We start from the raw sequence: 17839 nt of genomic DNA, 5'->3' as shown, positions 1-17839 counted from the left end.
ACACACACACACACACACACACACACACACACACACACACACACACACGAGATCCAAGCCTTACAGAAAAGGAAGAACAAACAGATCATACCAGGTTAATTAATGCCCTAAAAAAAATATCCCTGCAGAAGATCAGGCTAAAAAACATTCTGCCTCACTTCTGGAAGTGACGTTAAAAAACACTAATAAAACAAAAACAAACCCACTATTTTCTGAGGACAGAAATTTTAGAAACACATTTTTTATTTGATAATCGGACGTGAAAGGATTTAATTTACTTGCATCTCATTTTATAAGCATAAAAATAAGACAGAATACTTTATATTTTGTATCAAAGATATTATGTTTTCTTTTAACATATGCTCATTTAGCAGAGTCTGAGAACATTAAATACTTTGAAATTCCCCCCAAATGCTACCATATTGCCTAAAAGTAGAGGAACAAGATTAAACAGGTGCCACTTATAAGAAATCACAAAATTTTTAAACATTAATCTTAAAACCACTGAAATGTAACCCAATAAGAAAAACTGAAAGTCAATTAAGCAAAGAGACCAATTTAAATACAACTTGGGGAAAAAAAAAAAAAGCCAAATTACATATGAAATGTATATATACCATATTGGTATTTTTCATCATTGATTTGTCTTTTTAAAAATCTTGTATTTTAAAAGTTTAATGATTTTACCTAATATTTACATAGAATATTTCTATTAGAAACATTTAGTCACTTTTAAACTTGCACTGCTACCAAATTTTGGTTGGAGTTATGTAGATTTTAAATGAATAATCCCCCCCCCCACTACCAAAGTTATTAAGGAAAATAAAGTTCAATAATTTCATTTGAAAGTAAAAATGCACTGATCTGCTTTCTCTATGTGATTCCTGTATAAATTACAGAAACACAGATGGCTCCAGAGAGATTCCCTTCTGAGTGACATCCCTTATCAATAACTATGCGAAACTCCCTTCTCTACCTCCCCGGGTAGAACTCATCAGTATTATGAATAACTTTTACACCGTGACTTGGCAAGCAATAAAACTAGTAAGTGAATAAATAAGAACATGGCTATGAATTAAATACTCTGAAGAAAATAGAATCAAATAAGGAAGTAAAAAGACTATGGTTGGAATATTTGACGTACGTATCAGAGAAGCCAGGACAGTGAGTGCTGTCTCTATCCTGTATTGAGTGACCAGACTTCATGAACATGGAAAAGAAATAACCTCTCTTGGACAAATCAGTACTTAAAGATTTTCTGTTGTCCTGAATTTCCTTTTTACATGAACTGTTTATTTAGTTCTCTCCTGACCTATACAAGTGGAGTTACGCTACTAACATTTACATTCATTCCTGTCATATACTCTGGTTTCTCTTCAGATCGTATAAATCTTTTGCCTTTTACATTCATTCCTGTCAAAATTCATCTTAGTTCTGGCTTATTTCAATTTGTGATCCTCTCATCCCTCAAAAATACTACTAAAGTATCTAAACTACTATATCTAAACTATTCACCCCTCAAGGTAACCTTAAAGCTATCTAAAGAGTTTACTAAATAACTAACATTCTGGGTTTTTCCCCTTTAAAAAGCAAACTTTTTAAAAGAACTTTAATCCTTGTTAGTCAGATTTATTTGCAAAACTCTGATACTAAAATTATAAAGAATCCTGAACTATTTATGAAAGTAAACACAATTACCTTCAGATTCTTCACTAATCCAAAATGATTTCCCAACAAGTTTTGAAATTAGTAGAGTTTTAATACTGTTTAATAAGTTCTGCATCCATATAAATAATATTCAAACTAATACTCGGGAAATCTAAGCTGAAGGAAGCAGGTAGGAACCACGGTCAAACAATAAAGAAAGGGAAGGTAAGAAAATGGAAATGAAAACACCTAGGGATTAGAACATGCCAAGCAGATGCCAAAAGAGAATCCAAAAGGGAAGTGAAGAATACATTCACTCTTCTTTTTTTTTAAAAAAAATTTTTTTTTTTAACATTTATTTATTTTTGAGACAGAGAGAGACAGAGCATGAATGGGGGAGGGGCAGAGAGAGAGGGAGACACAGAATCCGAAACAGGCTCCAGGCTCTGAGCTGTCAGCACGGAGCCTGATGCGGGGCTCGAACTCACAGACCGCGAGATCATGACCTGAGCCGAAGTCGGCCGCTTAACCGACTGAGCCACCCAGGCGCCCCTACATTCACTCTTCAAACACATATTTTTACTTAAACTTTTTGAGTCACCTTCAACAAGTACATTTTTAGTTTACAGATAAAAAAAATAACTTAGGCATGAATTCCAAAGTTGCCTACAGGTAACAGTTCAATTTCAGAAAATTCTTTCTTTCCTCTAGTCAACTGAAGTTCCTCTAATAATTCATGGGTCCAAATATATTTTTATAGCTGAAAAGTACTTCAGATAATATGTCTCCAAGTTTTCTCATGTGAAAGCCCAGAGAAGATAAAGCTGTGGTTTATCCAATATCACAGTTAGGGCAAGTCAGGTTCCTAAGTTCTAGGATAGTGTTTTCCACCCCATACTGTATGCCCCCAAATTATGTGTTTAGATAGTTTTAAATACAAAAGTCTAAGGCACAGTGGTCAGAGGAAGCATAGTCTGGTTTGGGAGTCAAAGTTAGCCTACACGAAATATACCTAGAAATGATGAAAACAATAGCAGAAAAGAAGTAGATAGTATTTTTAAAAGCTTATAAAGTCTCTAAAAGCTGATAGTACGCAGCAAAGAGAAGTATGGGCAAATAGTGAGACATGGGTCTTACAGAAGGCTTCTTTTTAAAAATTATGCAAAGTGTCATCATATCTGTAAAATATTCCATAAAATGGATACTGTCCTTGTAAGCAGCTGGAGAATATCAACCATTTCCTATCCCACTGCAACTTACAATGATGCTTTAAGCTCTGAATTTCAGTTAAGAACTCCACTTTTTCCTACTCTTTTAAAAGAATATGACATCTTGTAAGGATGTTAAGTAGGAAATGAAGGTGAGGTGGGGAGAACACAATTCTGCACAGCAGAGGAGAAACCAAGTCAGTTGGTGAGAATTAGGGTTTTTTTCTAATAAAATATTACGAACAGAGTACTGATAGAACTACCATAGGAAGGCCCTAAGTATCAAAAGATTAAAGAGAATCAAATTGGAATAAACTCCGACAGTTCAATAGAGAATAATATTCACATATAATGACATTATTCAAAGGAACTAAAAACCAGAAAAATGGATTTTGAAAGTAAGTATTTTCTACTTCAGGAAAAAAAGAAAAACTGGCAGATAGCATGCTGTAACAACTATCAATTCCTAAGTTTTGTCACTACTCAGAAGACTTAAGAAAGGATTAAGTTCCAAAGAATATTTATTATGTCTCATACATTCTCTTCTCCAAAGGTATTAGTTTTAAAACTAATCAACTACTGGGGCACCTGGGTGGCTCAGTTGGTTGAGTGTCCAGGGCCATGATCCCAAGGTCATGGGATCAAGCCCCACATTGAGCTCCATGCTGAGCGTGGAGCCTGCTTAAGATTCTCCCTCTCTCTCTCTCTCTCTCTCTCTCTCTCTCGCTCTGCCCCTCTCCCCCACGCATGTGCACTTGCTCTCTAAGAAAAATAAAAATTAAATAAAATCTTAAAAAAAATAATCAGCTACTTAATTTATTGTTATATTGGGGCACCTTCTGCTTAACATTTTATAGTTAAAGTTCATCCCAGCTGATTTCAAACTAAATCCTCAGATTATTGTGGGAGCCAGGAAAAAATATAAAAAACAAAATCAACTGCCAAAATACAAGTTTTGTCATTTTAAACAACCAGAAAAAGAAAATGTGCATAACAAAATAAAGACCAATCCTAGTTAATATAAGCTACTAATAAAACGTAAGAAACTAGTCTAATCTATACATAATTACTAAAATCGTATTTTACTCTTGCCAAATGGAAACAAGATTTTATAAATGCTCTTTTATTGAAAGTTGTTTTACATGGAACTACACAAGCAGTTGTTTTCTTAAACCTTTCCTGAGCACCTTTTTGCAAATCATGGAAAATTAAAAGAACATTTAGAGCAAACATTGGTGGAAAAAAACAGCAAAAACATAGTAAGTCAACTTTTTTTGCTTTTTCAAACTATGAAGTATTTTTCTTAAAAAAAAAAAAAAGGAATGGAAGAGGTTTCCAACAAGAAAAATATAAACCAAATAAAAAAAAGCACTATAAAAATACTTCATTCTTAGAAAGACAGAAAATAGCTTACTCCATTTTCTTTTTCTTTAATGATTACAAGAATTAAAACTTAAAAGCACTACGTTCATCATGAATACAAATACCAGAAACAGCAACTAATGGTTAAGGTTTAAGAATGTTCTATCCTGAGTTCTCAAAGGCAAAAAAAAAAAAAAAAGAAAAAGAAAATGGATTAAGTTTCAAGTCTTTTGTTAATGCAAATTAAATACAGCTGCCACATATAATCCATGGAGAGGAGTAGAAGAAAACAGAAAAGAATAAAAACACTAAGGGACAACACTTTATCAAAGCAAATTACAGTATAATTAGCCATGTTAAGAACTTACATATTTAAGAGTAATAGCAACAAGAGAAAAGCAAATAAGGAAGAGGAAATGTGAACAAAAGAGGTGCTCATTTAGAGACTTCCCAAATTAATATTGTGAAATATACCTTTGAGAGAAATCCACGTTTTCGGCTATATTTCCTATCAGGCCTCAGTTCCCTGTCATTCTGAGGAGGTCTGTCACCTTTCCCTTTTGGACTTGTGGTAACGTCTGAAACCTGTTCTTGTGAAGCTGAATTCCCTAGTTTGTCCTCAATGCACGGCCGAATTCTCAGACTAAAAGATGCCTCCTTTATTAAATAGTGTAGCATATTAATTTCTTAACACAAACTCCTGTTTAACATACAAGCCAGCCTTGTCAATAAATACAAAAAATTTACCAGTCCATCTCTTTAAAAATCAACCCACCCTCCCCCAAGTGGCATAAACTTAGACTTCTAAATTTCTGCAGACTAAACTAATGCTTACTGTAATCAAGTGAATATCATATCCTAGGCAATTTCCCAACTATACAACAACTAAAGCACATTTTAACATTTATTCTGCTGTTATTAAGCAACTTTCATAATGTCATTTTATGTTTATGAAAGAATTCTCATCACAGTGAACATTACATATGCATATACAAATTAGAATAATCAATTATACCATCTCCTACTCCTCCCCAAGAGAATTCCTTTACCCACATTCCCCAACTCTTCCATTTCTGCTGAAATGAAATGTGAGGAAAAAATCATTCCTAGCACCTCTGTAAACAGAAAAACAATTTTCCCACAACACAATCTATTTTCAACAACTGTTTGGATCAAGCCCCCTGAGTATCTCCTGGTGAAAATACTGTAGGGAAAAAAATTCAAATTTCCTCTTCAAATTAGGAAGGGCAGGGAAGAGAAAGGAGGCAGTAAGAAATTATGCAGGTGATACTAACAGGAAACAAACCCTCAAATTCCTCATGCTGAATGGTATTTTGGAACATATCTCAGAAACAAAAGATAGACACACATGGTTATCCTTTCATAAGAAAAGCTTTACTTGTAATAGGTTTTCAAATTTACTAATGCATGGTGATAGGTCTGCCTGTTAAAATTAAAATGCTTAAAAGCAGGTTCCAAAGCCCACTACCTTCTATAAACTAAGTTCATTTTACAAAGTTTTCCTCCAAGTTCTGCAAATTCCTGATTATTTTTTCAAAAACCAGTATTCTGATAAATTTCATTTTGCAGAGTTACAAGAATAAATCATAATGTAAATGCTACTGTATCCCATTTCATTTCAGTGTTTCAGTCATCTAGTTTTACTACAGTTCAAAAACTATCCTAGGAATGAAAAATCCTAGTAGCCTTCAAATGAGTCCTAAATGGCAAAAGAACTTGGAGACTTTTCCAACAGACAATATACTTTGTAATGGTACTTTGTACTTCCAGCTCCTTTATCCACGATGAATTTTAACTTTCCCAATGCATCTTACAGTGAGTAAAGCTGTGCTTAATGAAACCTATAGAAAAACCATGTTTCTGCAAGCCGATCAGAAATTACTAGATTTTCAAATCATCCATTAAAACATTTAATCTTAGTAAGAAAAACTTTTATATTTCCAGGTTTAAAAAGAATATATACAGCATTAACAACTTGAGAGTTTCTTCCCTGAAATACACTTTTCATTAAGGAATGCCTATGAAAAATATCATCTTGAAAAATGGGGGAAAAGCTTAAATCTTCATTTCCAGCACTTTTAATTACCAAAAAGCCGCTTACCGTGGTATCTGAAGCCTCAGACTGCACATCTATGTTTAGCGATGTGCTCTCAGCTACAGAACCAGATCCCACAGCTGAATCTATAGTCCGAACATCCTCCTCCTCATTTTCTCTAGCCTGAAATATTTTAGTGGTATAAATCATACAACTATTAAAAAGGGCAATAAAATGTTATAACGGATGGCATGATTTTTTGAAAACATATTAACTCCTCTGGGGTAGAGTCAGAATGCCATCAGCATATGTACACTAACATACCACAAAAATAACTCAATACGTTATTTAAAAGGTACAAAACTTACAAGGATTTTTTGGAGAAATTTCATATATGACTTTTCTTGTTCTTTAAGGTGATCTATTAGATGAGTAAGGCGCTCAACATTAGCAGATCTTTCATTTTTCTCTACAAGATCTTCCCGCATGGAACTAGCTTTAGTAATATAATCACGAATCTGAACAAGCCTGCTTACAATCTGCAGGGAAAACATTTGGAGGTAAAAAATAAACAAATAAAATAAACAAAAAGGCATGAAAATAAACAGTATGTAAAACTGACCATAAATTATTCCACACCAACAATTCTACACATTTCTTATTTCAAATACAATAACCAAAGATACTTCTAGCTTTATCATTTGAATTCATACATGCAAAAGATCTGAATCAAATTTAGAATTTAATCAAAACATAACTGGCAATACTAACAACTCTAATTATTGGGAATTAAAGATTTTCAAAATTTGTTTTAATTTACATTACTTGAAAAAATTTACTTCCAGAACTGCATGCCTTTAAACCATTACTAACGTAAATTTTTTCTAACGTTTATATAATATTTCCTTAGCAGTATTCTAAATACTTCTGAAAGTAGTTTTCAAAAGAAATATATCACCATTTAAAAAAATTCTTACCATCATCTATTAATCACATTGTTTCAAACTCCCCTTTACCAAAATTTGGCAACACAGCCTCTGGTGGATAAACAGAAGCCCTAATTTACCTAGATATGGCACTTCTACAATCATTATGGGTAAAAAGAAGTTTACACTAAATTGAATAAATCTGAAAGATTCATGAGGAGAATCACACAAGTACCCAACTAAAATTCCTATGTGCATAACTCAGTAAAACTGAATCTTACTATTTCTACTTTGAAGTTTATGAAAACAAAGCAAAAGAAACATTTTACCACCTGGCTGCTCTCCATTGCAGGCTCTCCTCTTCCATCTTCTTCAGAGACTTGACAGTTTTGCAAAAGGTCATTACTTAAAGCGGAGGCAAACAACTCTTTACATTGTGCTGATCCAATCACTTCTCTCTTTGGAGGACTTACAGCAGCCTCTTTACTCTTGTTAGTATTAATCTGCATCGGCAAAAAGTTGAAGGGCTTTCGGTTTTCACCAAGCTGACGTTTGTTGTTGGCAGCTGTTGCTCTACCTTGAGAATCACTTCCAATGCTTCTCTACGTATGAAAAAGAAAACAAACCCCACAAACATTAATTTTTCAATAAAATTTTTTTTCAAAAAACTCCAATGTTCTTAGTCAATTTCACCATCAGCTATTGATTCAGGAAGTACAGTTAAATATACTACTTTTGTACTAAGACACAGAAGAGATTCAAATCTACAAAATTCTTTTACTAAAATATCAAAATTTGATTAACTTGTCTTATTCCTCATTTTCTCAGACATAATTCAACTGATGAATATGAGCAATAGTCTAAATGAAGTACTAGGACCACACACCATATTTATAACTCACATTGCTAATCAAACTTATTCACAGATTTTGTATGGGCTTTGGACCCAATGACTAAATCTTAATATAAACATCACCACAAAGATATGTTTAGATGAAGCACTGTCTGAAAAAGTACTCAGCTCAGTGCCTGCTAAATAGCAAATGTTCAAAAATTAGTATATAGATGACTAAATATATGGGATCACCACCACCATCAACCCAGACTTGAATGTACCTTTATGTGTATTTGGTAAACTGTTGGTTTCTCTAAAGTACAGATGTGACCATAAAATGTTTGTCAAGAGTTCATTATCATTTCCATTTGCTTTTAGCTCCAAATTTCATTTCAGTAATTATAAGACCAACTACAGCTTTAAATTTGAGGTAATGTAGAACATTCCCTTATGCAGTGATAAATTGGATCTTCCCTTTTGCCATCTTATTCAGTTACTAACATGCAAAATTTAGTTCCAGAAGGAAATTATTCACATTAGTCCCAGAGTATACGTAATAAAGTCACAAAAGACTTGTCCTTAGCAAGTTTAGAAATAAAGTCTTTGTTGCCCTCCAAAGAACCTAATACCAACACCACTAATTAAAATTCTTTCCATATACACAGAAACTAAGAAAAAAGAAACCGCTCACTTCTTACTCTTAAGCTATTTAACTCATTCTAAAAATGTCTCATCATTATAACTGGATTTTTAAAATAATTCACAAACCTGATCTAAATCACTGAAGTTTATCCGCTGTTTGAGTTTCTCTAGTTCTGCCTGCTCTGGAACAGACATCTGAGTCACATATCTACTATGTGGAAACGTATGTGGAGTCTTTGTTCTTCGCCTTCCAACTCCTGGTGATGACTCCGGAGAAATATCATTAGTTACCCTTTTATCACTTTCTACACCAAACTTTTTCTTATTCTTTTCTGATGATCTATTTGCTTTCTTCTGTTGGCCACCCCAATCCTTTAAAAAAGTAAAGGCAAAAGTTAATCTGGCCTCTATCAAACCAGGAAAGTAATCTGATATGCTTAAAAAATTGGGGTCAGTCTTAAAGTTAAAAATGACAAAACATTTTTCACATAAACATACAGACTTAAGAGACCTTATTTATTTCTACTAATGCATTTTCTATTACATCTAGCCTAAGTTTCACACATGGTCCTTCAGAAAAGAGATTACTTTCCTATCACAGATCTTTAACAAACATAAATCCCCAAACTCTAGTCAGTCTGGATACTTTCAAAACCATTTTTAAAAACTGGTTCCCTACTATTTATAAATTGGATAGTATAATAAATTATAGATACCTTTACTGACCTCCTTTAAAATCAATGTGTATGATAAGAAAACAGATCTGGAATCCACCTGGATTCTAAAGTAATTATTGTTGGGGCACCTGAGTGGCTCAGTCAGCTAAGCATCCAACTTACGATTTCGCCCCAGGTCACGATCTCACGGTTCGTGAATTCGAGCCCTGCATCGGGCTCCATGCTAACAGCACAGAACCTGCTTGGGATTCTCTCTCTCCTTCTCTTTCTGCCCCTCCCCTGTTTGCAAGCTCTCTCCCTCTCTCAAAATGAATAAATAAACTTAAAAATAATTAAGTAATTACCATTATCTGAAGAAAAGCTCCACTGTATGACCCTAAGCAATTTAACTTCCCATAGTCTCGGTTTCCTAATTTCTAAAATAGCGTCACCTTTAAAACATGATTAAAAACAACATTCATAAAACATCTAGCACAGTGGCTAGCATATAGTAAGCAATAAACATAACTATTGTTATGTTTTACAGGCAACAATGCACCACATGATAAGGCCTGACATGAAATGACAAATATGATTCACATTTTAATGGGAAAACATTTTTATTTACTTAGTTATACCAACATAACCTAAGTCATTCAACAAAAAGGTCTATAAATTCCTACCTTAGCCATACTGGAAGAACTGTCTAGTTTACTACGGTAAACCCTTACGGGATATTCTCCTCATTTATAACACAACTCCCTTCTCTACGAACTGTCTCTCCACCCCAATCAATCCATGTGTGGGTGTTCTTGCCAACCTGTTGTTCTACTTACCCTACCCCTTCCTGGCCACAGATGACTGGAAAAGAGATGTATATCTAATCCAAACTGGGATGATCATACTTTAAAAATTTCAAATTGGAACTAAAAGATAACTAGTCAGTATATAATTGTAGCCATAAACGAAACTTTTGAATGAAGGGGCAACCACAGTACACATGAACCACAGAAGAGAGAAAACCGGTCTGCGAAAAGAAAGTTGTGTTAAGCCAAGGAATTCAGAAGCAAATAGTCAGGGTAGTGAAAAAGCAATTCTTGACAACTTTCTAGTTCCTTTTCCTAGTCTCTTCCTAAAACCCAGCTATAGACCTCTAATTTGTTTAACTGGTTTTCCATAGAACATCTTTAAAACCTTATAATAAATTAATATCTATTAACTATAAACAAAAACGTCTTCAACTAATATAACAAATAGGCCAGGGTCATTTAATGTCTTGGCCAGCAAGAAAAAATTGTGTTTACAAAGAGTGTCAGTGAGTTTGATTTGGCTAAAGCAGGGGAAAGCTGAATTTTAACACTAGTAGTTAACGACACACCACTGATGAGAAGTTATCATACCATATTGTTAAGTCGGTCATCAACACCTTCAGTGCTCCAGTTTGCTACCTCCTGATCATTCATGCCTTCTTCAAAAGGACCTCCTCCTGTAGCCATCCTAGCTTTACCAATTAATTTTCTGCAAAACAAGTGAAAACCAATATTTTTAACACATAAAAACAAACTCTAACTTTTAAATCATCCCATGAGGTTAAGCGATGTAAAAGATCTCAGAAAAACTGATTTAATGAAATAGAAAGAGGTACTGTCAACCACGTACCATAAACAAATTGATTTAGCTGCCAGACACCTATTACAATTAACATGAGTTAAGTAGCTGTAGTGATGGGAAGGGGAAGGAAAACTTCAAAATATGCACCATGTGTCCTGGCCTGCATGCTTTCAGGCTACTTTAATTAACTAATTGAACACAGTCCTACAGAATAGAGCAATGAGGTAGGAAAAAGTTACTAAGGGCTAGAACCAAAACTGCTTGTAGAAAAAAAAAAAAAAAAAAAACTAGGGGCGCCTGGGTGGCTCAAGTCAGTTAAGGATCTGACTTTGGTTCAGGTCATGATCTTACAGTTCATAGGTTTGAGTCCGGCATCAGGTTCTGTGCTGACAGCTCAGAGCCTGGAGCCTGCTTCAGATTCTGTGTCTCCCTCTCTCTGCCCCTCCCCCACTCGTGCTCTCTTTCAAAAATAAACAGAATAAATGTTTGCTCAAATCCTTTACTCCTTTAAAAAAAAAAAAAAAAGAAAGAAAGAAAGAAAAGAAAAAAAAACTAATACTCCCAAAGACCTGGGTATTGGGTTTGTGTTCAAGTTTCAAAGAGGTTAGAAGTGCTCTGCATGAAACGTGGAGAAAGGTTTGTTTTTAATAGAAATGTTGGGGTAAGCAAGATAAAGAAAAGGCAGGGAGAGAAGAAGGCCAAGGTGGGTGAATGGCCAATAAAAGCCAAGAATACAGTGGCTTAAAACATTTAAGAAGAGTGATGCCAATTGCTTTACTTCAAATTTTATTTCTGCTACCTTAGTTCCCCCTAAATCTTGAATACTCTACCAAAGTCAAATTTTCCCCACTTAAAAAAAAAAAAAATTGAGGATTATGTGACTATCAAGGAAGGTACTGAATTTCATACCTGGGTCAAAGAGATGAGAAACAAAAAGAACAATGGTGGAAGCAGACGTTCAGAAGCAGAGATGAATCAGGAGAAAACAAGATTTCTACATAACCTTGTGAAGGACTCTGGCTTTCCACCAAGTGTGGAACTTGCAGGTTGGAGAAGGACTGAGTAAAAGAGATGGGCAGATAACTTTACTTAGAATTCAAGGGGGCAGAGAAAGGCATTAAACAGTAGGGTTATATTAGGTTTCTCACTTTACAAATAATAACAGTAACATTCAAAGGAGTTAGATAATTTCACCAAGGTCGCTCAGCTAAAAATGTCAAAAAGGAATACAAATCCAAGCTACATTGGCTGTAAGATCCTAACTTATCCCATTCACTAGAGCAAAATATTAAAAGGATTATCATCCATGAGAAGTAGGAATTATATCGTAGACGTTTTATTGCTAGAGTATCTACTACAATAATATATTAACAGATTACAGAGAGGTTAAATTTTAGCATCTCAAAAAAGTAGTGATAAAATTCAAACACTTAATTTGGAAAAATCTTAAAAATTACAAATACAAGGGTGCCCGGGTAGCTCAGTCAATTAAGCATCCGACTTCAGATTAGGTCATGATCTCACAGCTTGGGAGTTTGAGCCCTTTGGGCTCTGTGCTGACAGCTCAGAGCCTGGAGCCTACTTCAGATTCTGTGTCTCCCTCTCTCTTTGCCCCTCCTCCACTGATGCTGTCTCTCTCTCTCTCTCTCTCTCTCTCTCAAAAATAAACATTAAAAAAATTTTTTTAAACAGTACAAATAGAGTGACACTTTCTTATAGCTGTATATATTATACTGTTTGTGGGTTTTTTCAATGAGCATATATTACATTAATAATTTTCTTTCTTTTTTTTTGTAATTTTTTAATGTTTTATTTTTATTTATTTTGAGAGAGAGAGAGGAAGTATGAGTCAAGGAGGGGCAGAGAGAGAGGGAGAGAGACTCCCAAGCAGGTTCCACACTATTAGGGTAGAGCCTGATGCAAAGCTCAATCCCACAAATCATGAGATCATGACCTGAGCCAAAATTGAGATTCGGACACTTAACCAACTTAACCAATTATTAAAGCAGGCACCCTACTTTAATAATTATCTGAGGTGAAACAAGTATATGTTAAACCAACAGCCAACAATATTAAAATAAAACATGAAGGACATCCCTATAAAAAACAAGAATGACACATATCAGTTATTTAACATTGTTTTCAAAGTTCTACAAAGTGGAAAAATATGAGGGGCGCCTGGGTAGCTCAGTCGGTTAAGCGTCCAACTCTTGATTTCAGCTCAAGTCATGACCTCAAGGCGTCAGGCTATATGCTGACAGCGAGGAACGTGCTTAAGATTCTCTCTCCCTCTCTGCCCCTACCCAGCTCATGTGTGCACATGTGCATGCTCTCTCAAAAATAAACGTTAAAAAAAAAAGGAAAAATATAAACAGAAATATTAACACTAAAAACAGAAAAGGTAGTGTTCTTAAAAATATGTATTAGAAAACCTAGAGGTTCAAAATATCACCAACAATCACAGAGAAAATACCCTGGAGAAAAATGATGCCACTGATTAACAGTGAACAAAAAGAAAACACCTAGGACTAAATATAATTTCGCCCTATGTAAAGAAGCACCAGTAAACTCTGTAAGACAATAGAAAATTCAGTTAAGTACAAAAACAAACTATCTTCCCTAATGGGAAGACAAGTATTATAAACATCTCATTTTTTTAAAAAATATAGGCTTAATGAACTCCCAATGGGATTCTTCTTGGAATTTGACAAAACAAATATCTGAAAAATAAAAGTAGCAATAGAAGTTGGGAGAGCAGAAAACTAGCCCCAAGAGATATTCAATCATATTGAGTGCCTATATGAGTAAATTAGTATCAGCACCCCCCACCAAAATGCTGAAAAATACTCAATTAGAAAAATGTAATGAGGAAAATTAATTATAGCTAACATCCATTTTGCTTACTATATGGTAAGCACCATGCTAAGTATTTTATGAGCATTTTATCATTTAATCCTCATAAAAATACTACAATGTAAGATGATGTAGGATTTTCCAACTGATGGGACAACCTGCTAATACTTTTGATAAACATAGAGATTTAACAGCATTTCTTAACCAGGATTCTTCATCTCAAACACAAAACACAGAAAAATTATTTAAGTGCCAATTCTCAATTCTCCCAAGGCTGGTACCTACCCAGTACCAGTCCAGACACAGAAGAAAAATAAATTCTCAGTAAACAATGGATGCCTTAGAGTTTAATTCTCTTACAAGTGAAAAAGGCTGCCTTATACCATAACACCAAGGCAGTATCTAAGTAGATTAAATATAGATCGGGAAGATAAAAATCAGACAGACAGACAAGCAAGAAAACAGGATGGGCTTTAAAAACTGAGTTCTTATAAATATGGACTGCAGAAATAAAAAGGATTTTATTCACATAAAAGTAAATCCTAAATTTACACAGAATAAGTAGTAACTGACAAATTGGGGAAAAAATCTGAAAGAAGTATGAAATAAAATCAGTATCTTTACTATACAAAGAATTTATGGGGGGAAAAAAACAAAATAAAAACATTAAATAAAAAACTCCAAGAAAAACAAGTATAAACAGGCAATCTAAAAAGAAGTCAGTAAACATAAAATGATAAAAATATTAATAATAAAGTCCAGCTGCAAATTAAAATAAGGGACTATTAAATTTGCTATATTACATGTATTTCCTTTGCTGTAATCTTCCAGCAAAGGGAAACTGGAATGCTCAGTCACTATGGTGACAGCGTAAACTGGCACAACCTTTCTGGCAAGCATTTTGGCAATACTATATCAAGAACTAAAACCGAGTTTTGACCCTGTAATTCTATCTCTCCACAGCTAATATAAGAAAACAAACTTAAATATGGGGGGAGGGAGACTATAATGCAGGAATTGTTCATTATGCTATAATTGTGATAAAACTGAAAACTAAATGCTAAACAACAAGCTGGATGCTACTGGGCAAAAGTAGCCTTCAACCATGTAATTATGAAGGCTGAAAGATATTGCCTGTGTTTATAACATCATAGAGTAAAGAAGAGGAAAACAAGCAATATGCAAAAACTGTCTATAGATTTTAAAAGACTAAGGATACATACTAAAGTGCTTGCATGAAAGCAACTGTTGGGTGTGGGGGCAAGAATGTAATCATTTTTGCTCTCCTCTCATATATTTTCAGCAATACTTTATATTGTTTTTTATACTAGAAATTTATTTAAGAACTTTACAAAATAACTGATACCCATAGAGAGGTATGTTCAGTGAACTGACAATAAAATGAAACATTCCGCAACTGCTTTTTTCTAAATGTACCAATATAATTTATAACATTAAAGAATAAGAGCTCCAAAAACTACATATGCAGTAGAGATAATACCACCTTTAAAAATACAAGAACTTTAAAATTTAAATTACAATGGAAAGTTATTAAGGCTTTTAAGTAAAAACTCTTACATATCAATGTTTTCCTAAAATAGTGTATGCTGTGCTATTAGTAGAGTAATAAAGTTTATTTAAAGATAAATTAAAAATATATCTGGAAAAACAGTATTCTACATTTTATTTTTACATTATGATGAACTCCCCCTAAAATGAAAAGCTTCTTCTAAGGATCTATTTGTAGGTTAAATGACTTTGAACACTATTAAGCTTCTAAAACAATTTAAAAACCATACATTAAAATCAGTTTGGGAAAAGTAGGTCAAATACTTTCTAAATCTTTTAAAACACCATTTACCAAATAAAGTCTATTAAATTTACAGAATAAACAACTTTGTCTACAGTTATGAGATAAAAACTCATGAGGAAAGAATATTTAATAACTTAATGATTCCAAGTGTACGTAAAAGGCACACTCCTATACAACTATTACTATGAAGCTAAAGAAATATTTGCATGTAGATCAATTCTCAATATATTAACAGCTGATTTATCTAAGATGGTATCTCCCGCTATAAAATGTACAAAGTTGCAGGCAAGTATTTTCCTTCCTGCTAACCTCTCTGACCACATCAAAGTCATCTTTAGAAATAGATGCCTGCCTTCTAAATTTTGTTCTGTAGATACATTAGGGGTTTTATATAGTTTTTATTATTTTAAACTACGAAATGGAAAGACTTCTAATCATCAAAATACTAGGTATGAAGACAAGACCAATTCAAGTAAGCTTCCAACGGCAGAATCAATAATAGGACTTCGTGACTACTATGATGTGGAACATGAAGCAGTGAGAAAGCTATCAGAGACTGAGTCCTAGGTTTCTAGTTTGAACAACTGGGTGTATGAGGATACGTTTACAGCAACTAGAGAAAGGACAGGTTTTTGTTGAGAGAAGATGATAAATTCAGTTTTAGCAGTGCTGGGTTTGAGAAGAAATCTAGGCTGGAGACAGACTTGCAAGGCATCTAGTCAGAAAAATACCTGAAGTGGAACAGATGGCTTGGGGAGAGGATGAAAAGGAAGACACTTAAGACGGAGACTGTAGGGACACTGATATTTAAGAGACAGGGAGGAAAAGAACACTAAAAAGGTACAAAAAAACAGGAGGGAAACGAGCATGTGTTAGAAAAGGGGAAAGTGTATAAAGAAGGAGAGTACTGGTAAGAATGCCAAATATTTGTCACGTTAAAAAAGTACTGAGAAGTGTCCACTTGGATTTAGCAACAAGGAGGTTACTGAAGACCTTAGAATGAGCAATTACAGCAGGGTGGTGAGGGTCAATCCCATAAATGGAATGCATCTATTGATGGGAAGGGACAAGGATAAAAGAGGTCATTAGGTAATTTTTTTCAAGGAAATCAGTCTTTGAAGGGAAGCAGGCAGAGATGGGCATGAAGAAAGTTCTGTTAAAAGCATGTTTAAAATTTGTTGGGCAAGAACTAGTAGAGGAAGATATTGAAGATGCAGAAAAGAAAGGACATAGTGGGTGGTCTCTGAAAAAGCAGGAGCAACTGGGACCCAGGTGTAAGAAAAATGATCAGCTTAAGACAGGCAGAAAACACCTCTTTTACTGAAACCAGAGGAAAGGAGGGAAAGAAGAAAGTAGATAGAGGCTGGTTAGCAGATCTGTTCATAGGAAGAGGAGGGCATCTGTAAGTGATGTGAAGTAGAAAGGACTGAGCCTTAAATGTCAGGGTGAGAGGCAGGGTCTGAGAGATTTCAGAAGAATAAAGGAGAATGACTGTGGGCAGCACTAAGGACTCAGGTGAGAGCAGGCAACATTCACTGAGAGCACCTAGCTGCAGTGTGAATGTTTTCCCAGCTGTGCTCATCAGCCTTGGCCAAAATACTCCACTGAATCCATCCAAGGTAGGATTTTGCCAGGCAGATTTCATAGAAAGACAATAAAACAGAAAAGGTGAAGAAGCCACTGGAAAACAATCAGTGCAAGGGATGGATGATGGTATGGGAAAAAGGGGGATAAAAGTAAAATTCTTCTACTTAAAAAAAAAAAAAAATTTTTTTTTTTTCAACGTTTTTTTTTTTTTATTTATTTTTGGGACAGAGAGAGACAGAGCATGAACGGGGGAGGGGCAGAGAGAGAGGGAGACACAGAATCGGAAACAGGCTCCAGGCTCCGAGCCATCAGCCCAGAGCCTGACGCGGGGCTCGAACTCACGGACCGCGAGATCGTGACCTGGCTGAAGTCGGACGCTTAACCGACTGCGCCACCCAGGCGCCCCAAAAAAATTTTTTTTTAATGTTAATTTATTTTTGAGACAGAGACACAGAGAGACAGGGTCAGAGAGAGAGGGAGACACAGAATCCAAAGCAGGCTCCAGGCTCTGAGCTGTCAGCACAGAGCACCACACGGGGCTCAAACTCACAAACGGAAAGATCAGACCTGAGCCGAAGTGGGATGCTTGGCCGACTGAGCCACCCAGGTGCCCCTTTAATATTTAAAAAAAAAAATTTTTTTT

General features: G+C 34.8%; 1 protein-coding gene across 25 annotated transcripts in view; it reads right to left on the bottom strand.

Moving 5' to 3' along the window:
- Positions 1–17839, bottom strand: part of PCM1 (pericentriolar material 1) — a 91677-nt gene that overhangs the window by 60270 nt on the left and 13568 nt on the right. For 14 of the 25 annotated variants that reach the window (XM_049631730.1, XM_049631726.1, XM_049631737.1 and 11 more), the window contains 6 exons: positions 10733–10850; positions 8803–9048; positions 7532–7801; positions 6642–6812; positions 6340–6456; positions 4692–4874 (listed from right to left, as the gene is read on the bottom strand). In XM_049631730.1, coding sequence (XP_049487687.1) covers positions 4692–4874; positions 6340–6456; positions 6642–6812; positions 7532–7801; positions 8803–9048; positions 10733–10828 — 1083 coding nt within the window. In that variant the 5' untranslated portion in view covers positions 10829–10850. Of the gene's footprint in view, positions 1–4691; positions 4875–6339; positions 6457–6641; positions 6813–7531; positions 7802–8802; positions 9049–10732; positions 10851–11852; positions 12002–17839 lie in introns of all 25 variants that reach the window. The other 11 variants (XM_049631746.1, XM_049631747.1, XM_049631748.1 and 8 more) reach the window with 4 other exon arrangements.

Source organism: Panthera uncia, chromosome B1 (genome assembly GCF_023721935.1).
Source record: "Panthera uncia isolate 11264 chromosome B1, Puncia_PCG_1.0, whole genome shotgun sequence".
Classification (NCBI taxonomy): domain Eukaryota; kingdom Metazoa; phylum Chordata; class Mammalia; order Carnivora; family Felidae; genus Panthera; species Panthera uncia.
The sequence above is the reverse complement of the archived record's forward strand: the minus strand, read 5'-3'. Positions and strand labels throughout refer to the sequence as shown.